The sequence below is a fragment of the Cygnus atratus genome, chromosome 3 (assembly GCF_013377495.2).
Source record: "Cygnus atratus isolate AKBS03 ecotype Queensland, Australia chromosome 3, CAtr_DNAZoo_HiC_assembly, whole genome shotgun sequence".
Taxonomy (NCBI): Eukaryota; Metazoa; Chordata; class Aves; order Anseriformes; family Anatidae; genus Cygnus; species Cygnus atratus.
Genome location: NC_066364.1, coordinates 26671803 through 26698715, shown reverse-complemented (window position 1 = coordinate 26698715; position 26913 = coordinate 26671803). Strand labels below are relative to the sequence as shown.

The window sequence follows — 26913 nt, the reverse complement described above, 5'->3', positions numbered from 1 at the left end:
TGAAACCCGAGCGCCGCGGCCGGGCGGGGGCATGGGCGTTTCCTCGGCCTCCTCCTCCTCCTCCTGCCGCTAGCAGCCCCCCCCCGCCCTTCTTCTTCTTTTTTTTTTTTTTTTTCCTATTTTTTTTTTTCCCTTCTCGCTGTCTGGAGCCGAGCTGGGCAGCGGGCAGTGCGCGCTAGCCCCCAGCCATGGCCGGCTACCTCTCCCCCGGCGCGTACTTCTACGCCGAGGAGCAGGAGTACCTGCAAGCCTACGAGGATGTCTTGGAGAGATACAAAGGTAGGGCGGCCCCACGGACACCGACAGACACACGGACACCGGCAGGTGCCCTGCGGGTCCCACACCAAACCAGTTCTGGTGGGCGACGTATGTGTGACTCCTCGCCTTGAGACGCGATGATGATGATTTTTCCCCCGAGTGAAACGCGGACAGTGTTTTACGTCTCCGTGGCCATTTATCTTTGGAGCTTATCTTTCACCTTGCATTGGTAGTCGGGTGAAGAAGGATCTTGGTTTATATGGCACCTGAGGTGGTTTCTGTTATCGCTGAATGCGGGGAAAAATAGGGGAAAATAGAAATATTTGCCACAACATCGATGCATGCGACTAAATCTATCCTATTAGACATGTAAATTACATTGCTTTTTTAATTAACTGGGATGGAGGAGGCGGTTTAGGAGACGTGATGGCTGACTGTTTTGCAGTACATTCGCTAACACTGAATCTGAAAGCGTTTTCTCAAAAGTGTTACGGGTCTGATTTTAATTAAAGTAAAAAGGTATGGAGTTACCGTTCAGATTGGATCCGCGTCCCAGAAATAGTTTTCACAGCATGTCACGGCTGACAGTTGCTGTGCTGAGTCCTTCTGCGATATTTGGGGAAAAGATTGGTTGGATTTTATATCTGAAGCATGTATTTTGAAGGATTGTGGTTTTTCAGCTGTGTGCTTCCAGGCAGTTCTGAAGGTTTTAGGTAAATGGTTCCCACTGATGGGAATGGGAGTGGCACAGTTTAAGACAGCTTGATTCGAAGATATCGATAGTGGATTTTATTTGATCCTGGTTGTCATTGGTAAGATTTTGAAAAAAAAAAAAAACACCTACAGATGGTTGTCGTGAAATGGGAACTTGTCAGGTCTGAGAGTACTTTATACCTGTGCCACTTGCAATCTCGTGTGTCATTAACAGTATTGACTAATGACTTCTTTGTGTCTGTTGCCCATTGTGTCAATGCAGCTATGGAGCATGTGCACTATTTCAGTACTGAAATGCATTAGTGCATTTTAGATGAGGAATAATTATGGTTTGGAACAGATCATCTTTAAAAGGACATGTTTATTCTATGCTGTCCCTATTTTTTATCAATTACTTCATATGAAGCTGAATTAATTTTTGCAAAAAAAAAAATGCAAGTAGACTTCACATTGTAAATTAAAAAAAAAAAAACAGAGAAAACTTGTTTTTCTATCCTGGTTCTAATTTAAAGCACTGCTGTTCTGCTTTAGATTACTTTTGATTTGCTGCTGTACTCAGGTTTAATAAGGTTTGGTCTCATACCAGTTTGTCAACTTGCTTAAAAATCTGGGAAAGATATTAGGCCTAATTTTCCCAATTTCAGTGAGAGTTTTGTCTGTGTAGAGACTGAAACATTTGTTTTTCAAGTGTTAGTGGATAAATGGATTTTAGTTACATTAAACTCCTAAAACACATTCATGTTTTTATTAGAAATAAATTCGGGAAATACTTGACTTTTTTTATATTGTGGGGGCCATGTCAGCTCTGTCAACGTGCTAGTTTTGGTTATAGCTAAATCCTGAAATTGTTCAGAAGGATCCAGTTTCTGCTGTCTTAATTTTTAGTGTCATATTGAGTGCATCAGTGTGCTTTATTTTGCTGTTTGAGGTATGCTTTATTCAGCCATTGGGAGCAAAGGTAAAGGTTTGGACTTGTTTTAATTATGATGTATTGGAAGCCTGGAAAATGCATTATTTTTCACAATGTGTTTCCAAGCCGCTCATGATTTCCCATCGAGTCCCAGTAGTATGACTTCACTACAGTGATTGTTGTTCTGACGACTTGCTATGGGAGCTGATCTAATCAGAAAAGAATTGCTACAATATAGGCTTTGAAGAGGGAGTGCCATTTCTCTGAATTTCCCAGTTTTGTAAACACTACCTTTATTTGTTTTCTTAATCAAATGCAAAACATGTTGATTTTAGGGTTTTAAGGTGAGCTTCAATGAGTAATATTAATGCTAATGTTTCTTTATTTTTTTCCCTTTTCCTTTTTACAGTCTGCAGAATGCTCTTGTATTCATCTGGGGCATTATCAGGGTGCCAAATTATCTATGCCCCAGCTGTTGAGTACTGTAACTAGCAGAGTCAGCTGTACAAAATTCATTGCCTGTCTTGGAAGGCTTGGAATCATATGATGCCTCATCATTAAGACATGTGGGCCTTTTGATTTAGGGAAAAAAATAACAGTCCTGTTCAAACGTAGAGAAGTCAGATTTTACTCTCCATCTTTTTCTACAGCCAAAGTAGGCTGCAGGTCAGGAAGGCTGTGCAAAACAAAGGACGTTGTTGCTTTAACTGTCGAAACCAGGATATTTGTATGTCTCCAAATTCTGGCTGCTGACCACATCCCTGGCTGTGACAGTAAATAATCAGGCAACTGTTCGCTAGGTCTGCGATAGCACAGAGGAGCTGTTTGCTATGGGAGAAAACGTTGTTTTCTGATTCCTGGTCAGTTCAGTCACTGGCCATCATATTTTTCTTCTTGATTCGCATAGCAACTCACTGGCAGTATTTCAAAGCATTTTGATGGGGAGGCAAAAAAAAGTCACGTTATCTCAGATGATTCAGAAATCATGTTGAATCAAGTTACATATTTAGGGCAAAAATCACTGCTTTGTCAGTAGCATCTATAGAAATTCAGAGGCAAAGCTTCTATTGCGATAGGAGCAATGATATGTCTGGTATGTTTCATCTGAAATATTTGACACATTTCACATCTTGTTTGTGATAGGAAGAGGAGAAGTAACACAAATATAACTAACAGTTCAGCTTTGTCTCAAAAACTATTATTTTATTGCTCAGGAGGTTGTAATGAACTTTAAAAATTAGTCTTGGTGCTTTGTATGTCATACCACCATTGCCTGGGAACAAAAATTAATAAAATTATTGTTAGCTGCTCCTGGTAAATAGCTTCTCCCTTTGACTTTTTGATAAGCAAATGTCCAGTAGTATTTTGTATACATTTAATTTAAAAAATATTAGATGCCATCTCAACCAGATGGGGTAGGGTATGCCTTGTTGCATTCCAACATGATTTGAGCATTAAAGGTTTGAAGATCAGCAGTTTAAAGATCAGAGTCTTTAAGTACAGTGCATTCATTAGATTTGCTCTGGCATAAATCTTAAATAATGCACCAAGAATTAAACTTAGAACCCCTCCAAAACTGTATTTTTCAGTGCAGGTAGCAAATACTTAAGTTGGAGTAGTAACAGCCCTCTTTTTCTGCAAAATTTTGAACAATTATGCAATCAAGTTGCCTCCCTTTGACATCATTGTTGAAATAGGAACACCTCATAATGACCCTGTGATTGCTGTCTCTGAAAAAGAGCTAATTCATAGTGTTAAGTATTAAAGAAATCACAGTTATTCAAGAATATTCTTCAACTGTATGAACTATAGAAGTTTAAAATATGTAAGGCTTTCTGGTCCATGCAGACCTATTACAGCTGTGAATTTTGGCTCTATAGGACTGGCCTAACTAGCTGTTGACAACAGGAAAGGTATCACATAAATGTTTTCCTTAGGTTGGATGCCTGACCGCTGCTTCCTTAGAATGCTTGCTGCAGGAGGGGGGCAGGTCTGGGACTGGGTACAACTCAGGTTGTGTTGTTTAAGATGTGTTTTCTGTTTCAGTATTGGTGTTTCTTGGTTTGAAGAAATCTGTCACACCACGAACTCAGCTGAAGCATAGCAAGCAGGTCTGTTTTCTGTGCTCCGAGAAGCAAGTCAGAGATGGGCAAGAGCTAGCAAGCGATCTGTTGTGCTTTGTTGCCTGTGAGGGGTTCAGAGGTAACACAATCTGCCTGTCATAGTGCTTGATTGAGGGTAGCTTCAAGAAGAGCTGTTCTGACATTGTGTGGGGATGGTTTTTGAATTCAGATTGAAAATGGGGTGCTTGTCATCCATCTCCTTTAACCAGGATTAAACCTGAATTCAGGAAGGGACCATTTACTCAGAACAGTTTTTTGTACGTCTGAAAACAAAAAGCTGCAGTGTTTCAGGAATGTGGAGGCTCCTAAATGTGTTCAGTATCAGACTTAGTCCTAATTCTGAAATCTGTGAACTGCTGAGACTCCTTATTTATACTCTGAACTCAAGGGCCTTAAGCGACAGCCAGCAGAAATCTCGTTCTATGCTCCAGGCTCTGAACTAATCAAACCTTCTGCTTCAGGGCTCCTGATTTTGAATTCAGAAATACTCGAGTGAGTAATTGACTTGATGCTTTTAATTTCTTTTCTTTCTTCTTTGGCATTAACAAAAACTGGTGGCATATAGGTGTTAGTTTTGTAGGGTGTATGAGGAATTTCCATCTCCAGTGGTTTTGTCACACCTCGTTTCAGGTGCTGCTAGCTTCTAGCCTTGAAACCTATCACCTCTTTATTTGGACAAATAGGATTGGTCTTTTGTTGCACAGTGCAGGGTACGTGTGGATTATCTGGCTGCACATCACCTAATCCTGTCTTTGCCACCGCCCAGGTCTTCATCATGGTGACGTAGTTTCACCTGTTCCTTGCACGTGTCCTACAGCAGTTCAGCCTCCTGAGAACAAATTTGAGCCAACAGAAAGTTGGTTCAATTAAGGATGGAAATTAATGGCGCTTGTGTTATGAAGTCAGACAAAATTAAACCGTGTAAAAAATGTAGGAATGCACTTTTCCTTGGTTTCAACATTCCTTTTTCTTTAAGCAACAAGTTCTCGCTGACGTTTTGGTTCATACTGTGTAGAGACAGGATTTTATTCAGTGCATCTCATCCTAAATATGAAGCAGATCTTGCTGAGTGGAGTTGTGTTCACTTCAATTAAGTCGAAGGGGTCTTGATTTTGGGGGAATAAAATACTGAGAACCTGAATGCTAGCCAATTCAGCAGGGCTTTGTCTGTGTAGAGGTCTCAAGGTTTGGGCAGTGGTTTCTGAAGTTGGGTTGGATGGTATACGTAAGCTGTGGTTCTGTCTCTCTGGCTTTAAAAGATACCTGCTTGGATGACTAAGGCGGGCAGAATTTGGCCATCGGTTCAAGTATCTTTGGTACGTGAATTGGGGCAGAGATCAGTAAAGGTCTGTTGTATTGCTTTTCTGGTACTTCCCAATTTCCACTGAGTCAGAAACACCTTTTAAATAGCAATCACAGGAATATTCCATTAAGCTTTTTTTTTGGCCCAAACCAGATGTTGAAGCATGGAAAAAATAAATTTCAGTCATCACTGTGTTAAAAGGCTTGTTTTGGCCCAGTTTATGGTTTTGGATAAGGGGGGATTAATTATTTGCTGTGATCTAGTTCGCTAATCTCTAGTGATCTTTTGCATGAAAACCAGATTATGCATTCTTTTTTTTTTCCTCTACACTATTTAAAAGGTGCCTGTTTTGAAGAATTTATTCCACCTTTTTGCTAGAACTTCAACATGTATTTAGAATTCAGTGCTTTGTACTGAATAAAAATGGGCTTATTCACATGCTTAAAGTTAAGTGCAAGTATTTTATATGTTCAGGCTTAAAAGAATAAAGTTTTGTAAATGTCAAATGTGAATGCGGCTTATTGCTGCATGCCTGAAATGTTTTCTGTAAAACATCATTAAAGCCATTTAATTTAACAAAGCCGTGATTTTTCTGTGGTGGGTGAAAATATTCATGTGCTGAATGCTGGTAGTCAACCCAGCTTTCAAACAGGTGAAACAATGCTCACAAAGACAACTCAGTCCACTGGTCAGATCCTGAAGGGCACGTTAATAGCCAGATCTTACAAGTCGATCCGTGTAGGCAGACGCCGGTGCTTTTGTGGGTTTTGGTGATCCAGCCACACAAGCCCTTTCCTAAGATCGGGGCCTGAGTAAAAGCTCCGTCTTTAACAGGGCATACTCTTGCTGAGGTCAGTTATCCCTTAGGACATTAGACTTTAGCCTTAGCTGCAATGAAAGTAAGTTAGCGTGTTTCCGGATTTAATTTTATTACGCTTGTGTATACGTCATTTTGCTGCAGAATGTCATCTATCAGCTTTTTCATCTTTTTTATTTTTTAGGGTACGTTTTAAGCAAGTACAGTTACACCAACAATATCTGCAAATAAATCCGAGAAAGGACAAAGATTCTGAGCAACTATATCGAGGGTTAAATTCTGCACATTGCAATTACACAATTAGTGTAACTATTTCTGTAAGACAAGGAGGATTAGGCCGCTGATGGGCTTTTCAGTAGCATAGGCCAAAATCTGCTGTTGATTATAGCCACATGGCCCTGCTGAACTTGGTTGGCTCTTACATATATTTTAATAGTTTGGTTTCAAAATTACTGCAGATAAATATAAATACAGATTTATATTTCATGTATTTAAACTTCATATAAACACAGGTCAGCAGTTAAGTGGGGTTAAAAGTCGAATGGCGTTGGAAAACTAAGTTACTTTGGACTGAGATTCAGGTATCCAGCTATCTGACAGCTATGACACTTTACACCACTTGGATCTAAAATTAGTAGAGCCCTTCTATACTGGGATTAGAGGGAAGCATACATGTTTTAGGGCACAAAACGAGTAGGAGTCTGACTCTTTGCACATCTTCCGGAGTGACGTTTCAGAGGAGGTACGGCTGAGAATACGGGTGAACAGAGAAGACCCCGAAAGTCTTTTGCTGGATGCTGAGCAGGGTATCCTTTCGTTCTGCTCGCGGACTTTTGCTCTGCCTGCTCAGGTTACAGTCCCTGCGTTCCTCATGTGACACGGTCTCTTAGGCACAGCAGAAGCAGCATTAGAAAATGCGTGTAGTAATTTGGACAGACATTTTACAGCAATAATATAATAATGCATCCTGAGCAGTTCTTGCAGAAGAGCCTTTTTTTTGAGAGCTAAACAGCACTTGTGATGCTGTGGTTTTTACTCAAACAAAACTTCTGTTAATTTTGGTAGGAGTCAGGAACTTAGCTATCGACGTTTATAAATATTTAATGCCTTAAATTACCCTGCCTTTAGATAAATTTTTAATCTAGAGATAAAGGATTTACATTATGTCCTAGAAATTAGGAAATGACTCAAGCATTTGTCTGGAGAAGCTGCAACTGTGTAGTTGTCCATAACTTCTGGGAATAAGGTATTTTTGCTAAGATCTGGTTTCAGTGTAGCATATTCTAAAAAGCAGATCTTGCAGTTAGATTCCTAGCCCCGCTGACTTTTAATAGGAATTAGGCACTTTGCTGCTGTTTGTGCCTTTGAAAATCTCTCCCAGTGACTGCATTGTTCAGATTATAGCCTAGTGCCTGAAACCAAATCATAATACCCTGTGTTACGGATCAGTTCTGCATCTAAAGCTCAGCTTTTGGAAGGATTTTAATATGAAATCTTAATCTGGAGGTAAATTCACCATAATTTTCAGAAAGTTCATTTCAGAAATAAAATGACATTTTCAAAACTACTGCTGATGTTGCCTTTGTATTGTAGAGCAAACATTTTTCTCAGGCTCTGTGACTTCTATCTTTTGATTCAGTTTTTAACAAAACAATTGCAAAGATTTTTTCCCTTCTTTGCAGATAATTTTTGTTGACTTCCAATTTACAGTAGAGCCGAAATGGAATTTGGCTCAGTATCCCTTTAAAGGAGAGAAGAAGAGACGCAGATGAGTTACAGGAAGAAAGCCAAAGTTGATTAGGTCCCTTGATGAAATTACCTTATAATTTTATCATGCTTAACAGGATACTTTTGCATTGTTCTATTTCCATTTGTTAGAATAAAGCCCTTGTTAATGGAATCCATATACTCCTTGTGAGGCCAGATCTAGCCAACCTCTGAGAATATGAACCCAAATTCTAATTTGCTGCTCCTTTCTGTTGCAACGTGTGTTAAATGAAATCAAGTCGGTTCGTAGAAGTGTATGTGTTTTTACTTACATTGTACATTTATTTTCACTTTCTCACGGATATGGCTTTCCTTCAGTGTCTTGTCACTGAATCAGTCCAACATACTGTTCAAAGTGGGTTTACATTAGCACCGAGCAGCATCAAAGACTTTTAATCTACATTAATCTAGTTTATAAAGATTACATTTGTGTCCGAGAAACAGTACATGTTTGTGTCTTGATATTTTGGCTATCATACTGAAGCATTTTTTGGCTTTGTAAACCGTGTAATACTCAAGGGAATTTAAAGAATTAAGTTTACACTTTGAGAGCATGTGCATGTCCACAATAATTTGCAATTTAATACCAAATGTATGGATTTGATTAAACAGCGTTAGAATCATCTCTGATCATGGGGGATCATCTTTATTCTGAGCATGAAATGTATTCTGTAGTTGGTACTACAAGTAGATGTCTGGAATTCACATAGTCGTTTCAGCGAGCAGCATTGTGAATGGTCTCTTGTAGTCTGTTGGAGGTTTAGATGCATGACTAAAATATTGATAGGTCTTTGTATAGCTTCTGCTGGATGTTGGAATTTTTCTTTGTGTTTCTCCACCCGGTATGCTCTGTTGAGTTCACCTACCTCTGGTCTTCTCTCTTTCACCTTCTTTAGTGAATATTTCTTCATTGAAGGTTGCATACTTCTTCCGTTTTCCTAGTAAAAAAAATACCCTTTTTTTTTAAAAAAAAAAAAAAAAAAGCTTTGTTCCAAGATAATATTCATGAAAGATACAATCTGACTCCTATTACTCTACCCTTGCTTTTCCTTTTTTCGTGCTGTTCCTTTCAAGTTACGTTTTGGGCTGGATTCCTTGTGCACCATCTTCACAGTGGAATGAACTTCTTCCTCAGACTTTTTCACCCACTTGTGGTGGAAAAAGAGGAAACCTCTGTTCTAGTCCCCTCCTGCCTGCTGCTGGAGTGGGGATCAGTAGTGTTAGTCCTAGTCCAAGAGACTGAGCAACACGGGCTTTGCTCCTGCTGGAAGTCTGCCTGCTCCCTGAATTGTGTTTCAGCTTTCATTAATCTAATGTAAAAATACACGTATGTGGGACAAGTCTTCTCAGGTTATGTGCCCACGTGCTAGTTCCGGCCGTGAATTCGAGTTTCTAGAGCTGGAATAAAGCCTGGCTGGGTCTTGAGTCTCAGGTTGTGTGCTGACGTGCTGGTGTCCTACTGCGAGAGCATTTCAAGTCTTGAGTTTAATCCCTCGCAGTGAAAGTGCTGAGAGAGGAATATCCAGGCAACAGGCACGACTGGGAATGCTGTTAGCATCACCACTTCTTTTGAAGTTGTTGTATTTCTTTTGCTCTTGGTTTCAGTACCCTAACCCACACCTGGATGTCTGAGCATTGCTCTTTAGGATGAGAGTTGCTGTTTCTGTGCTTGTATCTCAGTGCCAGTGAAAGCAAGCGCTCCCTACCTGCTGTGTGCAGCCACGCCAACTGATTATGCAGTGCACTGAAAGGTCGTCTGCATCTGCATTTTAAATGCCCAAGCCTTGTTTGCCATGTATTAGTGTAATGACTCAGCAGATAAATAATTGTGAGATTATTTATTTGCTTATTCTTTTTCCTTTGCAACTAAACAGTCTGTTACAATATTTATCCGAATCGTTTTGGCACTTAACGTTGACAAATGGCTTAGATGGTATGGGAAATACTGGATTATTTTTGCAATTTGGTTTTGTCGGGCTAGCAAATAAGAGAAAGAGAGGCTAATTAACATTTTGGGTCTTTTTATTTTCTGTATTTCAATCAAAAGGCTTTTAGTTCAGTACATCATGATTAAAAAAAAAAAAAATCTCATCTGCAGTCTCTTTACAGTTGCAAATTCTCTCCACGCCATAGTGCCAAGCATTTAATAACTGTACATGCACTTTAATGCTCCTTCTACTGATGTACCTTGTGAGATGAAACAGCGTGATTGTATGTAGTATATTGCTGCATTACTGTTTTATGTTGCATGTCTTTGATATGTATGCAAGAATTCCCTCTGGTTTATTTTTTTTGGTTCTTTTAGATAGTTCTATATTGCAGGTAGTGTTTTACTGATCTTTTTACATTTAGTGGACAGTTTTCCACTGATGGCCTTGGTAGTTCAGTAATGCTCAGCTTCTGTTTTTTATCCCCAATACTTCTTTACTTTCTGTTCAAATTATATTTCATTTCCTATCATTCTGTCTAATAATCTTCTCAGATTTGATAGGCTGTTTTTTAAGATTTTAAATTCTAGACTTCATCCTGTCAGAAAACATTTGTATCATCCCATACAGAATATCCCATTTTTTTGTTTGCTTCCTTCTCCAAATCTTTAATAAATACAGAATGCGTTGATGATTTCTGGAAAACCACACCACTCTTTAACTGGGAGGCAGCCAAGATTCAAGACGTTAGTTATTCTGTAAGTCATTCGCACACACTATATCTGAGTTGCTTTTAGTTGTATTTAGCTTTTTCATAAAAGTCTTGCCAAAACCTTTGGGAAAACCTTTGGTCCATTCTCTCTATATAAAACTGTATATGTGTGTGTGTGTGTGCCTGTGTGTGTGTGTTATATACACACCTTTTTGTTTTTAACTCAGGAAAGGCTAAACAATTACAGAGGAATTTGATTTGTCATTGCAGAAATTATGGGAGTTTGGTGTTATATTCTGAATGTCTTTCCCAGTATTTTGTTGTTGTTTTTTGGTTTGGTTTAAGCTGTGCTTTCCTGTTACTTCCTGTGGAATGAATGAGCTACATCAGTGATTTCTTTCTTCATTTATTTCTTGAAAATAATCTGGAGGATAGTGATATATTTAAGGGTTTATTTTTATAAGCAGCCTTTCACTTTGATATCTTGGTTCTTTCTGAATTTATAAAGGTGATTGTGGCAGTCTGTGTAAGCTGCTTAAAGGTGGCTGTGTTTAGATTTTTGTGTTGCTCCATAATTTCTTCTTTGAGATTCCTTCTTGTGATGGAACATGGGAATTTTTCTGTGAAGGATGCTGTGGAGAAAAAGGAAGAGCAAATTATCTTCTTAAAGACTGGCTCCTTGCTAATTGAAGTGTTTATTCAGATATTTAGCCATTGTAATGGCTTGCTTAGTGGACTAAATGGGGAGGTTTAGATTGGGTATTAGGAAGTTTTTTTTTCATGGAGTGGATGGTCGAGCATTGAAACTTGTTACCCGGGGCACTGGAATCCCCACCCCTGGATGTGGCACTAAGGGACACGGTTAATGATGGGACTTGGTAGGTCAGGTTGATGGCTGGACTAGGTGATCTTGAAGGTCTTTTCCAACCTAGTTGATGCTGTGGTTCTGTGTCACTGGTTTTGATGATCCATGAGCAAGTGCATTATGGTCTTATTTGTTTAAAAAATATTGTTTGCTTTTTGGTTTTGTTTGTTATCCTGATTTTCCAGCCACTGCTTGGGTAGGGTTTCTGTCCTGCTAAGCAAACCTTTCTGGCATAGTAAACTTTTATAGGGTGTGCCCATTTACTTGCTGGGATTGGACATTTAGATTACTAGCCTGTTGGTACCAAAGTAAATTGTAGTCCATAGTGTTCACGTGGAAAAGGATCAACACTGCACATAGTTTATCTTATATGCTTTATTCTGTTTATTACTAAAAAATCTCAGTTAATTTTAATGAAAGTAGTTTAGAGACACTAATATTTGCCTCTTTGAAATCCAACATCACTGTTTTACCCTGTGAAACCTTAACTGCATTAAGGATGCCTGCCTGCCCAGGACCCTAGCTCAGTGCCCAGGGCTGCCAGCCCCAGTTACACCGCAGCAGGGCCGGGCTCCAGCTCCCCACAGCCCGAGCCGACCCAGGGACCCTCAGCCTGGCCCCAAGGGGGTGCCTGGGACTGGGGCTGCCCCGGTACCCCCTCTGCCCTGCTCCTGGTGGGACTGGGACGGGCCCTGCTGCCGGGCCCTGCCCTCACAGCCCCGCCGCACCGTGATGGTTCTGTGGGGGCCCGCTGCTTGCTTCACCTGGCTTCACTTCTCTAACTTGGCTTTTCACTCTTAATTCCTTTCTTCGTAACGTGGTTTTCTCTCCTGGCCTCGTGATACGTTCATGGCAACTTTTCATATTAAGAGAGTGGTTCATGCTTGGCTTTCTGTACGCTCCTGGCCGGCTGGATCCAGTTATGTGATATCGTGGCCTGCTTAATGCCTGCCATTCTGCAAATGATTTGGGAGCTGGAAAAATTGTGTGGCTGAGGAACTGCTCTGTGAAAATAGGCCATTTGAGTGATGTCGGGACAGCGGTGGTGATGCAATTTCTGTGGATATAAAATTATTTTCTTTATCCAGCCTTGGTGAAGCTTGGTTCAATTTTTCTGATAGGTATCTACATAGTACTTTCTGAACTATGGATGTTTTGGGGGAAAAGAAAAGGAGGGAAGAAAAATAGGCCTCTCCCTTCTCTTTGCTCTTTTGAGTTTTTGGTCAGAAAAGAGTAGCAGAAGTCCAGCTTTAGGGCTGATCTGTGACTTCAGTGTTCGCTGTGCACAGACAGGCCCGGTGGTCAGCAGCTCTCATGGCTCTCCTGGGCGATGTGGAAGGGAGCATGGCCGCAGTGGGGGGCTCTTGTTGGTCTTTGGTACTCTGGGAATAGTTATGAAGTGTCTGTAGTGACTCTTGGATTATTCATGAAGTAAATTAGACTAAATATTTTTGGTGTTTAATTTTTTATATTATTTTTTCTTTCAGTTTCTGAGTAGACTAAATGGTAATACCAGTAAAATATTTCATTTGGGATCTCGGAATCGTTTAGGAAAATACGAAGCAATGAGAGCCTTAGAAGGGAGTGAGACAATTGAGACAAGGGCGCTGTCTTTCATGTGAGGGCTTAACAGGAAGATCAGTCAAACATGTGCTTGTAGATAATGCCTTTATTGTTATTAGCAGAGCTTAATTACTTCGGCCTTCAGCCTGAGCAACCAGTGATGGAGATGGAAGAGTTGTAGAGCAAGTTCATTGCACCAATTAAAAGTTACCGAGAAAGAAACTTTAGCAGACACTAAGGAGCTAGGAAGAGACCTCTCCCAGGAGCTAGGACAGCCTCATTCTTCATGAATATGTATCACTAGTTGGCAAAATAATTAGTTAATGTTTGGAGAATGCAGTGATCCTTGGAAGAAATGCTCTGCAGTGTGTTGTTATGCTAATTTGATACACAGGCCTCAGACCACCCACTCTACAGAAAACTCCTTTGTCCAGTGTAACCAAGAAATGAGGGCTGAGAGGTATTACAGCCTTAGTGCAAACGGAGCAAAGCTGAACAGTAAGGGCTGCTGTAACCTGACCATACACAAGACAAAGAGCACAATCTGGTCCTAAATCCAATCCATCCTAAATTGGGATGTTCCATACAACAGTCCAGGTTAACTGCTTTCCACTGCTGCCAAATTTTTTAGGGATCTGAATTTGCTTTGAGCATCAGTGTTTGGCTCAAAAGGCCTTTGGGTATCTGTATCTTCTCAAACAGAATGAATTCTCGGGGGTTATGCTCTCATCTTCTGCCTAAGGTTCACTGTATGCTAAGGATCAGATAAAAAGCTGCTTGTATGTTTTCTCTGGTTTACTAACCAGGGAAACCTGAGCCAAAACTGAATGCTGCAGTGACATTTCTATGTACATTTGCATAAGAATATATGTGATTTGAGCATTTTCCTGAATTGGAACTAATTTCAGGCCTCTTTGAGCTTGAAGAGTTTTGATTATGTCTAAGCCAAAATGCTACAAGTTTTGGGATGTTTGGGTAGGAATATACAGTTTTTCTATTAAAACTGAGTAGCCATGCAAACATGTAGGAGTACGAAGGGTGAAAGAAAAGCAAGTTCTAGATGGGCATGGAAGAGAGGAAAGTGTCGGTTCTGGTCTTTGCTTCTAGGGCTGTCATTGCTTTTTGTTCGTTGATGTTTATATACATACAAAATTCAAAGAATAGGATGAAACACTGAACTGAACTCTAGTGTATGTTAACACTTCCACAAAGAACTAAAGCAAGAAAATTCCACTGATGTATTCAACATTGGCCACTCGTATAAAACATTGCTGTGAACATCAGGAATACCAACAGAGGTTCATGGACATCCCATTCAAACAGGTAGAGACCTTCATCAAAAGCACTGACAGTGTCCTGGGCTCCTTCGAGAGCAGGGGGATCACATAGTGACCTGTGCTGGGAAACTACAAATTCCAGCAGAATCAGGCTGTGGCAGGCAGCTGGAGAACTTCTAGAAAAACAATAGTGAGGATTTGGAAGATAACCATGTTTTTTCTTCTCCGTAATACCTTCTAATCTGTCATCCAGATAAGAGGATGGAAACTCTGAGCAGCTTGTCAGGGAGCAGCAAGCGCTGACTGCCCTGCAGAGGGCTGGGAGCCGGGTGTGATAACAAGGCTGGCGGAGGCACAGACCCTGCCCACTGGGGCCTGGCCCCACAGCCTTAAGGCACTGGGTGGGTCTGGGAATAACAGCCAGGTTCAGTCGACGGTTCGGATCCCCTGGTTTGCTGGGGATGTGCCCAGGGCCCTTGCAGAGCTATCGTAGCTGAGTAGTCTCCAATAGTGCCATTGCCGGCTTCCCTTCAGCACAGGCTAATAAATGCCTCACTGATGAATCTGACTGCATGTCATTCCCCCCCTGCCCTATACCAAGTCCTTGTTTGTTTGTTTTTTCCCCTCCATGGAGTGGTTATTTCCAATTTTGTTACAGGTTCTTTGGACAGAGGACCTGAGACCGTTCTGCAGCTTCCTGTCAGCTTGGAGAGAAAAATTTAGTTGGCTCAAGTTGATCAGGGCTGACAGAAGTGAACAGAAAATGCTTTTGTTCTGTCTCTGTGGCTCCTGATATGCCTCCTTGACAGTCGTGACCTGGTGTCCCATCCTAACGTGGGAGGTACTCCAGCAAGACCTGGAGTAGATGCAGCAACTGTTGGAGCAGTTGGCATTGATCGTTGGGTGGTTAAATACTCCAGACAGATACCTCTGCGTGTAGGCCCAGGGTGCTTTACTTCAGAGAAGGGATTATCTACTCACAAGATTCGTTGCAGGTGAGATGTGCGATTGAACTAAGAGATTCTTTCAAGGTCTTGCACAGTCTAATGTAGGGCATCCTGAATGTAGGCTTTGTCACTGACAGTCCTTGACTATTTGTTGCTTGAAGCAAATAGTAAATTTTTTTTCTTAGTTTTATTAGATTTCAGCTTGCTACCCAATACTACAGACTTTCTGCATCTTGTACTCATCTCATGATAGCAAAGCTTCTCTTAACCATCAAAAAGTCCTTTAATGTGAGGTCAGATTGGGATCCAGTGATCATGAAATTTATGAGTCTTCCCTCATGTGTCTCTGAATGTTGTCTTTGTGACCTTACGCCGAATCAAATATCGCTGGAGCTATTTTGGTAGCTGTCATTTCAGCCGCAAATTTCTACCTGAATTCCCAAGTAACATCATGTCACAAGGACCACGAACGTCCCTCATGGTTCATTCCTGGATGATAGATTTTCCTGTAAAACTTCCCTGCTTTTTAGAACCACATTTAGTACAGAATAAATAGAAACAGGTTTAACGTTCCCTAGATTCTGATTTCTTTTACCGCCTATTGCCTCATCTATTTATTATGGCGTCTGGAAGTTAAGAAGGCACAGCTGTGTCTTCACAGATGAATATTAAAATGGACAACCTAGTTAATCTTGCCAAGGTAGCAGCTGTCTGGTAACCTTTTCCTCCAGCTGAACATCAGGGCTCGCTCCGGGAGAGCGGCTGCTGCATTTACCTGCTCTAGGGAACCTGGCCAGCCCTGCGTACAATAATCCTCAGGCTTCAAGCTCTGAGGAGACCAAGTGATAGTTGTCTGCCTCTGCTGTGTGCGTGCTGTTCAGAAATACCCAGCATCGCAAGCATTACAGGTTTATGCACTTGTTGGCCATGTCTGAAGGGACTTTATTTACTCTACGGTGTTGGAAAATGGGCGAGTTGCTCTAAAGTAAGATAAAATGAGTGCTTACAGCATGTGAGCTATTCTCTATTAATGGCCTTGTGTGTTGGACATGCACAGTGGTGAAATGTGGTTAATTTACTCTTCTCTCAACGAGGACTGTGTTTTTAGGAACGGGCTGGCATTTGCCTCACAGTAACCCCAATGGAGCTGATACGCTCAGTGTCCCTTTGTCGCCTGACGTCAGAGTAACCTCCTTGCCTTGGGAAGGCATATTCTACTTTTTCAGAATGCAGCAGGAATATGACTGGTACTTGCAAGGATTAGAGGTAAGGATTTGAGGACAGTCGTTGAGGTATTTTGTAACCTGGATTAAAAAGCTGAGGCAAAAGTTACTTGTCCTGTGGTTATATCCATACTAGTAAACTAATGGGATGAGGCCCATTCTGTGTTACTGATGCCCACTGGCAGGGAAGAGGCTGCATCCATACTCTGAAATCCCATTTTTCTCCAGTCTGGGCTGCAGGCAAGCTCTCTTGGGAATGATGCATGGCCCACGCTCTGCCTGAACAATGCCTGAGGATTGTCTGGGGCATGAACAGCCAGCATAGGCTGAAAGCAAGCTGGCAAAAAATTGTTAGAATTGGGGATTTAATTCCAGTGCCCAGGAACAGTTTAAGCAGGTTTGCTAGGATAGATGTAGTCTGAGAGCTGTCCTAAAAAGAACTTTACAAATTTAGTTCTTCAGAATTATTAGACTGTAATTAGTGTCATTATTGAACGTTGGCTTCTACTCACGTTAAGCAAGCAATCTAAATTCTGATGTCATATTTTTAGGAGAACTCCTGATGGTAGGACTGAAAAAATTCAGAGCAAAAATGGATGCTTTGTAAGTGAGTACTCTAATTTGTCAGACAAGTGTTAGTTTCTAAGCAATGCTTAAGTAGTCGAGAAAGTCATAAACGAGCATTGAAGAAGCCGGGTGCACGCCTGAGGAATTGCCATAGGATCATGAGATTGCTCCGAACAGAGGTGCTGGCTTTCTACTTAGGTTCGGTGGGAAAGGGCTGCGCCACAAGCATCTGTACCTACATACATATAATTTGATGCTGCCAGTAATAGAAGAGTTGCTTTAACGTTGAAGTATGTTAAGTACACACTGGAGTGAGCTTAGCGGAGTGGAAAGATGCCTAATAGTTTAGAGGGGAAAAGAGAATACTTAGCAGTCTGTATTAGAGTTAAAAGTTCAGGCCTTGCAGATGATGAATGTTTGCATAATTGTAACATAGCAAAAAATTGGTAGGATGTGAAATGGTTACCAGCAGGTCTGTCGTGGTCAGTCCCCTTGCCTTTCGCAGGGTTAGGTATGAAAAATCCAGAAGTAATTTTGTCTTGGTTGTGTTGATGGAGCGTTGTATTCCTTGATTGTTTTTCCAAATCAGAGTTTGCAAAGTGTGAAAAACATTGGGTTTTTTTTGAGAGGCTTATTACCTCCTAAAAGAACGGTGATTTTTATGGAAGAAGGATTTTTGTAGCCTTTTTTCGTATGGAAGAAATGAATTTTGTTTCCTCGAAATTGAGGAAAATGGAAAACCATTTTTTTCTAAAAATCTTTTATCTGCTTAAAGCAGAATAAGTGTGATTTAAGGCTTCCTCAGTGGTCCTTCAGAGAGCACTTGTTTGTGCTGAAATGCCTGAGATGGCATTTGTAGGCTGAAAAAAACCCTAATAATAAAATTGTTAAAGAAATATCAACCAGGATGTCACTGGTACTCAGGGATTAGCGGTTGCTGGGTGGGACATGAAGAGGGACCTGGGAATGTGCCTTGGATTGCAAGGAATGGTAGGGAGCACAGGCACACCTGAAGTGCAGCCAATGTTGCTCTCTAGGCATAACTCAAAAAGGATCTGGAAGGACCCTTCTCATGTTTAGGTTTAGATTTTTTTTCTTATTGTACTGTGTACATACATTAAGACAGGAGTTCACTCCCTGTGCCATGGTTGTTGGTTTTGTACCTGCTTAGCATAGCTTGATTTGTCAGGTGTATGTGTTTGGCCTGATTGATGGAATTTCTTATTTTAGTTGTGAATAGTAACTATTTTGTGCGTGAATTTCAGCCATTAAATTTACTTGTTCTGCTTTGCAGCTGGTCTGTGGTATGGCGCTTTGTAACATCATTGCCATTCAGGTGTAGGAAATACTTTATTTACCCTAACTTTGTTCTGATTACCTAATTTTACATTCTGACCCTGTCATTTGGCCACATATAATTTGTCCTAGTCAGGTTATACATTGGTTCCCAGTTATAACTTGAGAGAAAACTTAAATTGCTCGCATTACTTTGTGAGAAGTTAGCCTAGCTCAAATGAGAGCAGCCAAAGAAAACAGTAGTGTAGGAGAGACGAAGGGTGAAATTGGATTACTGCTCAGAGGTATTGTTTTTACTGTTACATGAAGGTGTTGAGTCAGGAGCCAATGGGTTGCACTGGTTTGCACTGTATCCTCTCACAGATTAGATGAGTTGAATAGTAAGCATTAGGCCCTTAGAAGAAACGGTTTCAATGCACAGGATGTCAGTTAGAGTTAACGCTGATTTCAACATGAGTTAATTCTGTGGTGGAGACAGGGGGATAAAGAAAGATGACCAAAGAGCATATTGGCTATGAGTGCATCAAATGCATGTATCCAGATTCTGGATACCTTTGTATTATCTGATCAAATGCACAATCATCCATTTCTTCAGCTCTAGATGCTGCTGGTGGATTTACTGGCTTTGGGAAAATTTTTACACTAATCTACTCCAAGGCAGTGAAAGCCCTAAATTAGCTGGAATTGCCAGCACTGTGTGAGCAATTTAAAGATGGAGCTAAATCAGCAGGAAATGAAAATGTAGATAAGTGGTACTGAATACACAAATACAATTGCTTTTTCAGCAAAATAGGATCCATTTAAAAATACCAGAAGAACAAAGATCTGAAAGCTATCGTGAGTGAATAGATCTGAGCTCAGAATATCACGCTATGCTGGAAAGCTTAATATTTACTCTGAAGTATTTGTTATGCTTATAGAGCTGTATGTAGTAGCAGTAAAAGAATGCAGCCATTTGAAATCATACTGGAAATGTGTCAGACTAGGAAAATCTAACCATAATAGGAAGTAACATGAATCTTAAATTTGTAGATTTTTGCTTGTTTATCTTTTTAATCAGTTTTTTTTTTTTTGCTGAGTAGTTCTCTGCAAGCTGAAAGAGCATTAAATGCCTTTGTGAACCAAGCAGCAGACCTCACCTGCTAGCTGAAATATGGACCTCACATGAATACCTTGCTTCTGCTCCACAACACAGAACAGGCTCCCAGAAGTTATGCGGGGTAGCTAAATTTGTAGCAGGTAAGACCAAAGGCAGTGCTTGCTTTACACAACTCACAATGCTTTCCTTTTATACCCCACTGTATTTTGTTGGTTAGGTTATCCTTTTGAAGCAGGAGGATCAATTAATCTCTTCCTAAGGTGGAAAACTCTGAAAGCATGTGAGTTTGTGTAAGCGAGCCCTTGAAGACGAAGACGTCATGCAACCAACTGTTGACATGATACTTGTGGCAAAGTGATATTCAGGCACTTCGAGGAAAGCTTATCTCTTTAGTGGGTAGGAGAAATCTGTTAAAACAATAATCTTTTCTTTGTGACTCTTGTACCATGTTGGATGTACAATTGCATTGCATAATTGAAAAACCTTTGACATGTTCACTGCATAGAATTAAGTTTGTAGAAGGAATGGAAAAATTAATTGAGCATCAGTTCTTTGATTCATCAAGACTTTATAAAGAGAAGGTAAATAATCGTGCAACCAGGAGTTTGTGGGAAGGAAAGCTCTAAAAAGGAACACAGTAGTTTCTCAAATAAAAAGGTTTTAGAATCTTTAAAGGAATAAGCAGACGAGGTTCATTTTTGAAACTGGAACAGACGTCTATTCAGCCTTACTTCTAGTTGTGAATTTCTTTAAGCACTTGTGCCCCGTATGTGGACAACTGAGAGAGTGCTTTCAGAAGGAGGGAGTTTCTGTGTAAGTTTAGGCTTTTTTTTTTTTTTTTCCTGTTCATCTGATACTTGGCTTTAACAGGAGGTGTGAAAGATGCACTATCAGTATATATCATAGAATTAAAGATGGGTTTGGGTTGGAAGGAACCTTAAAGACCATCTAACTCCAACCCCCCTCCCATGGCCAGGGACACCTCCCACCAGACCAGGTTCCCCTGGGCCCCATCCAGCCTGGCCTTAAGCACTTCCAGGGATGGGGCATCCACAGCTTCTCTGAGCAACCTGTGCCAGTGCCTCACCACCCTCATAGAAAAGAATGTCTTCCTTAAATATATCTTCCTGATGTATGTAATCATCAGGTGGTGTAGATGGCTCCCACACTGCAGGCTGAACAGATCCCTGTTGTCATGAGGTGTTTAAATTCAGTCATCACTTGGAGACCTTGAGAAATGTCATAGTACTGCTACTGCAAGTCTTGTAAAGGTAAAAATATAATCCTTACATGAAGAGTTTACAACTGACCAAGAATTAAAAGATGGGGAGGATGAAATTATGCGTATGGGTATGTATATAGAGAGGCTTTTATTGTTTTATTGTGAGGCAAAGCTAGAACCCAAGTGTTCAGCTGCACAAATGAGGGAGAAGATTATGTGGAAGGTTCGTAAAAGTAGCCATTTTGCTTTGCTTTTCTTCTGGTGAGGAAAGGGAGGTGTTTCCCTCCTCCTCCTTCTCTCTCAGGTTTGGAAAAGGAGCCTTTCTGTAGAATCGAGCTCATCTGGGTCGAGAACCTGGTCTTTGTTGGCTGTCCTAGAAAGGGCAGCCCAGGGACTGCTGCTACAGAAGGGTAGGTGCTTTCTTCTCTCCTGAGTGAGATCATGACAATGTGCATTTCTACCTACAAAAATAGATATATTTTTGGTAGATATTTTAAAAGGGCTTTGCAATTATATAAATAAATGAGGAATTTTGGGAAAATTTCAAGACTTTCAATAACACTGCTTCACTTCCCTTGTCTAGTCATTGAATGTTGGCTGATTTCCTGTAGGTATCATAGGAGAAGTCGTTCTGGAGAAGTGTTTTGAAGTTAGTGTACATAGTTGGTATTTGAACTCAAGTTAAAACTGTTGTTTGCCTTTGAAATCTCTTTTCAATGACTTACTGTGATACATAGTTTAAGATTGAGGTGCCCCAAAGTGCTCTTGCTCTGTCTGATAACAAATAATTCTTTTTGTTCATATCTAGTAGTGGTAAGAATACTCCATAATGTACACTTTCTTTGGTAGAAGAATGTAATTGACCTTTTTGTATAAATCATTTTGAGAGGAAGGTATGTTAAATAGTGCTGCTGAGAGGTATATTTCTGAAGGTCTTTATTAATAATGAAAAAAAAAAAACATAAGCACTGTTTCAGACATGGGATTTTAAAAACATCTGTGATACTCGTTACAGAAGAACTGATATTAAATCACTTCGTTGCAGATTAATTTTTTCTTAAGATATTTAATTCATGTTTTAATGTATTTAAAAGTTGCTTGGGTATTTATACTTCAACTACGTGTTGTTGGCAGAATGCTAGGGAATGCCACTTTGAGCAGTATAGGTAGCCAGAATTAAAGCCAGAATTATAGCCAGAATTGAAGACCTTGGTATGTCTGATGTCAGTGTTTGTGACTTTTCTAAAATATTAATCTCTAAAATGTTCCATTCTGTTGATAGCTTTGTCTTTCGCTTGGGTAAATGGATGTGTTTGGGCTTCTTCTTGAGCTTGCTGTTGTAAAGATCCCCTTCCACTTTCCCATTTATGATGATATCAAGAGCCATACAGAGGGTTAAGACAGGGATGGCATGATCAAGAGTAATCCCACCTCACTGAGCTGTCAGCATGCGGAGTGTGGGACCTAAACTCTTAGCCACTCTTTGGATGTGCCCCTTTCTCTCTGCTTTCTGACTGTTCTCCTCTTTTGGCGATATTTGAACTTTGGGACTCAGGAGCACTTCCCAGGCCCTGCCTGTCAGCGTGTCCATGTCCTCGTTTAGTGTTGGGGTGAGCCCTGGGCAAGCACTACTCTTTTCCTCTTCGTTTTCTTCTCCCTTCAACTTGAACCCTGCTTTCCAATGAAAGGCAGTCTGGGCATATAGGTAAAAGAAAGCCATACTGTGCTCAGATCAGGTCCTCAGTCTGAATGATCTTACAGCCCATCACAGAACACAGGCACTGTGCAGCACAGGTACAGCCTAAAAAACAGGGATGTCTGCTGATTCTTTCTCACTCATCAAGATCTCCACTGAAAATGGAGAACGATGGTGACTAAGATGGTATAGCAGGCAAATACAATGAGTTTGGCAGAGGAAAAAAAATAATTTTCTATTTCACTGTTTAGCAAAGCCATGCACTTGCAGAATGTGTGGTGCCTAAATTTTAGGGTGCATTTCCATTATAGAACCAGTGGATTCAGCCTTGAAATGGCTGCTGAACAGCACTTGCTATTAGTCTGCTGGTGTCAGTATGGAAGAACAAAATCTTTATTTTGAGGAAGTGATCTCACGTGCTATTTTTGAGGTAATATAAGAACGTGGTTGTGCTTCAGTTAGGATGGTCAAGACCAGATGTCTACCAAACATATTTCATGAGGCTGATGAACATAAAGAGGAGGACTGTAGAAGTAGGTGGTGATGGTGAATTTTAAGCACAGGAAGCAGCTGATGTTCAAAGGCCATCAGGGTGCTTATTATAGAAACATAATACGAAGAAGCAAGTCTTCAGCATGGAAGATTTCAGCCCTGAAAACCTGATGTTTCTCTGCTAACCTAAACAGTTTGGGTTTTGCTTCTGTCCTGGGAAACGTCTGCCTGTAATTGTGAACTAACTTCTCTGCCTACTCTTGGAAATTTTTCCTATGGTAGCTTTAATAATTGTGGCAGATACACGTGGGAGAAAAGTATTTGAATACCTTGAATTGCTAATTTTGCCACTAGTCCTTATGAATGACATCTCTCTACAGGCTGACAGACATTCTGACTTGCACATATGTTTTTTCATACTTGTATTCCCTTTATATGAGGAAGTATATTTCCAGAGATCTCTGTAAGGTTTGCATTTCATGTTATTTAGAACCTTTATATTTTTAAGTACCAATAGCAATTTTGAGTGCTGCAACTTAACTTGTAATTGCCAAATATTCTTGCAGATTATTAGCTAACATTTGAAAGTCCATCATTCTCTTCCCCAAATTTTTGATCAGTTCCTTCAGAATAAAAGCAAGATGAGAATTTGAGAGCTGGTGAGTTTACATTTTGTCTTCAGCACAATGAAAGTCAGGGCACTTGCAGAGAAGTTACTGCTGGAGGGATTTGGTCTGTCTTTTATTTAGTCCAGCATCATCACTGTGATGTCAAGTACAGAAAATGTAGGATGCAATTACAGAAATTATATGACTATGCCCTACAACATGTAAATAGGCAAAAAAAATCAATAATATATTTTTTTAAGGGGGTAAAAATGTCAATCTGTGTAAAAAAAAAAAAAAAAAAAAAAAATCAATAGTATAATGACAGACCAGGTTTCTCTGAAAACTCTAAGAGGGAGAAAACAAGAACTTGAGGATCGGAGTTGCACGTATTATTTTCATTTTTTATAATTGTGTCTTAGTAGAAGAGATGTGCTTTGTGAACAAAACTCTTGCTTCAGTTAACATCCAAAAATACTAGATTTTTCCATCTTGAAGCAAGGCAAAGTTATTCCAATAACCAAACTCAGAAAGAATTTTGACAACCAGAATTTTTTTTTTGTGATTTGGGAAAATCTAGTTCCAAAGGAAGGAGCTGTATGTTTGGGGTTTTCCACTTGCACATTTAGAATACCACTAAGAACTTCCAGATTTTTCTTTGCTTACGATGCCGTGCCTGTGCCCCATCACAAAGGGTCCTGTATTCCTGGAGGGTGCAGAATTAAGTCCCAGGAGAATTTCAGTAATGTAAAACCTTAAAGTAGGCAACTCTGAAATGGAAGAAAATATAACTAATGCAAATAGTACGATATCTTCTCTGGAGATACTCAAGGCCCATCTGGACACCTACCTGGGCAGCCTGCTCTAGGGAACCTGCTTTGGCAGGGGGTTGGACCCGATGGTCTCTTGAGGTCCCTTCCAACCCTTACAATTCTGTGATTCTGTGATATACTGGAATAGGTTACCTTTCAGGAAACAACCTTGTTTTATTTTACTGCAACATGCACAGGTGAGGAGGGCCTCTTGAGACCTTATGTATGTGTCACTTAGGCTAGTCTGCACTGAAACCACTTGCTGCGTACTTTTTTGATTCTTATCTGGCAGGTGATATGAGTTCACAAATACTTTTAATTCAAAGGTTATGTATTTTAGCATCCAAATGCAAAAAATGTTTGCATGGTTTAAGTGGAGGCTCGGCATTAGACAGGGCAAGTAGACAAGAATTGTTTCCTTGCGTTCCTCAGGGCCAGTGGACCAAAGCTGGGAGGTTCCCAGCTTCTCTTTCACACTATCAGGTACTTCTTGCTAATTATGATCTGGAATTTTGCTGTCTTAATTTATACATCTCTATTACCACAGAGTTTACATTTTCTGTACTCAAATGTTTATCATGTGATTATGTGATTTTTTTAAAGCCATTTTCATATGTGTTGTTTCCATTTAAACTTATCTAATGGGGTCCCATGGCATTCTGTTTCAGAAACACACATCAGTGGCTAAGATCCTTTACTTCTACAATACCTTTCATGGTTACGTGTTCAGCAGACTTTGGACAAAGTATGCTCCTAATTGTCTATTTCTTTAACTATTTTCAGTTGCGTTTCATGCGGAGACTAATAGCTTAGTCATCTAGTTCCAAAGTTATATCTGATTTTCCTAAAAGAAATTTTATTAAAAACAAACAAAAAATACAACAACCTCAAATGTCCCAAGCAGAGAAGAAAACTGATATAAGCAAAAAGGAGAGAAACCTTCTTAGTGAAACACGAACAAATCGTTTCAAATTCAAACTCTATCAAAGAGTGTCATTTTCCAGTAGCCATTTTTTTTGCAGCCTACCAAATAATAATGTACCTCACTTGTGTTCTAATGCAACTCCATTGTCCTGGGGAAAAACATAGATTGGGTCATTCTGTCTACTACAAAGGTCTGTTATGATTTTCCTTCTTTGACGTTGAAATTTGACCTTCTAAATACTTGGGTTTCACTGTGAAAGGTGATTTTTTCAACACATTGATTGAGGGTTTTTTTCTAGTGGTTTAACAGAGGGACAGAAACTTGGCACCAAAGGGTAAAATGGGATTTTATTTTTTTTTTCTAGAAAAGAAGAAATGGGAAAACTTTGAAAGAATATTGGTTATGTTTTGAAGGATAACTTCATAGTGAAAAATAGAGTACAGTAGAGCAGAGAGAGCAAATACACTGCACTGACCTATATAGTCCTATATAGTCTGTATTTCATCTGACTGTGATAATCCTGGATGATACTCTTTAATTCTGCTAAGACTATTTACAAGAAGCTGTGGTCTTTTTTTACTCTTTTAAATGGTTGGAAAGTAATACCATTTTAATGGTATTTGATAGTCAGGAGTTTGAAAAATAGTAATGATTGACAGAATGACTGGCTTTTTAAAACTGGAAAAGGTGAAACAGTAGTTGTATTGTTCAATGACTGGGTTATTGGGGCTTGCAGGCCACCTGTAATTTTTTCTTCTTTAGGAATAAGTGCCTTTAACTTTTATAAGCATGGTAGCCCCCCTTGTCATGTGGGATGTTTGATTCGTGTCCGTGACTGCTCTCTCTTCCTCCTTAGCGAGGAAAAGACTCTAGGTTTTGCTCATAGAAAAGTATTTTAATGTTTAATTAATATCGAATATAGATGTTTCCCAATTCATTCATGCCCATGAAAAAAACTTCTTCCAACTTTCTGTAAACAATTCCCTGTGCTTCTGATTCTCAGGTTGTCTTAAGAAAAAAACAAACAAACATGTATATTTTATGCATTTATATTTTCTATAGTTTTTGATGGGCAGAATAACTTTGGAAGTCGACATGTTAAGTATTAGACACCATGTTAATGTGCCAGTGCAGAATGGCAAAGATCACTGCTTCCTGCTGGTGCACATTGAGACTAAGTATTCCTGGGTAAAGAGGACGACACCGGCGTTCTGATTTCCCATTATGCTGCCTGCAGTAATGAATTTTCAATCTGCTAATGAAAAGTGTAGGAAAATTGGAAGGCAGAAGCTGGCAGGTAAATATGACAAATTTGTTTTGGCCTTTCTGTTGGCTAGAGGAAGGCTGGAAAAGAGACTGCCAGACAGAGCTTCCTGGCAAGGAGCGTTGACCTATCCCGTACCTTTGGAAAAAGCACTCTGTGTGTCTAGATGGGATACAAACTTCGTTCTCATTGCATCTGGGAAATCGTTTACAGCCTTTTACCATCAATCTGGAGACTGGAATGTTCCTGTCTCTGCAACTGATTTATACCCTGGGCCAAGGCACAACAAATAAGATTGATACAGCAAGCCATCAGTGATAGACATCCTTTTTTTGTTCTAAGTCTGATGATTATATAGGCTTAAAGTGGATTTTGTCTTTTTATAGTTCAGTCTTTTTCCTTATTTTAATTATTGTTTTCCATTTCCTTGGTACCTACATGTCCCAAATGAACCTTGGCTCCTCACCTTGCATCTGGCTCTGGATGAATACCTTGCAAGAGGTCTTCTTAGGCCTTGTGGTAATAGCA

At 40.1% G+C, this 26913-nt stretch overlaps 1 protein-coding gene across 15 annotated transcripts in view; it reads left to right on the top strand.

Annotated features, from left to right (window-relative positions):
- Nucleotides 1–26913, top strand: part of DST (dystonin) — a 301653-nt gene that overhangs the window by 33404 nt on the left and 241336 nt on the right. For 2 of the 15 annotated variants that reach the window (XM_050709735.1, XM_035543009.1), the window contains exon 1: nt 189–279. The exons of the other annotated variants lie outside the window; for them this stretch is intronic. In XM_050709735.1, coding sequence (XP_050565692.1) covers nt 189–279 — 91 coding nt within the window. Of the gene's footprint in view, nt 1–188; nt 280–26913 lie in introns of those variants that run through there. 15 annotated transcript variants of the gene reach the window in all.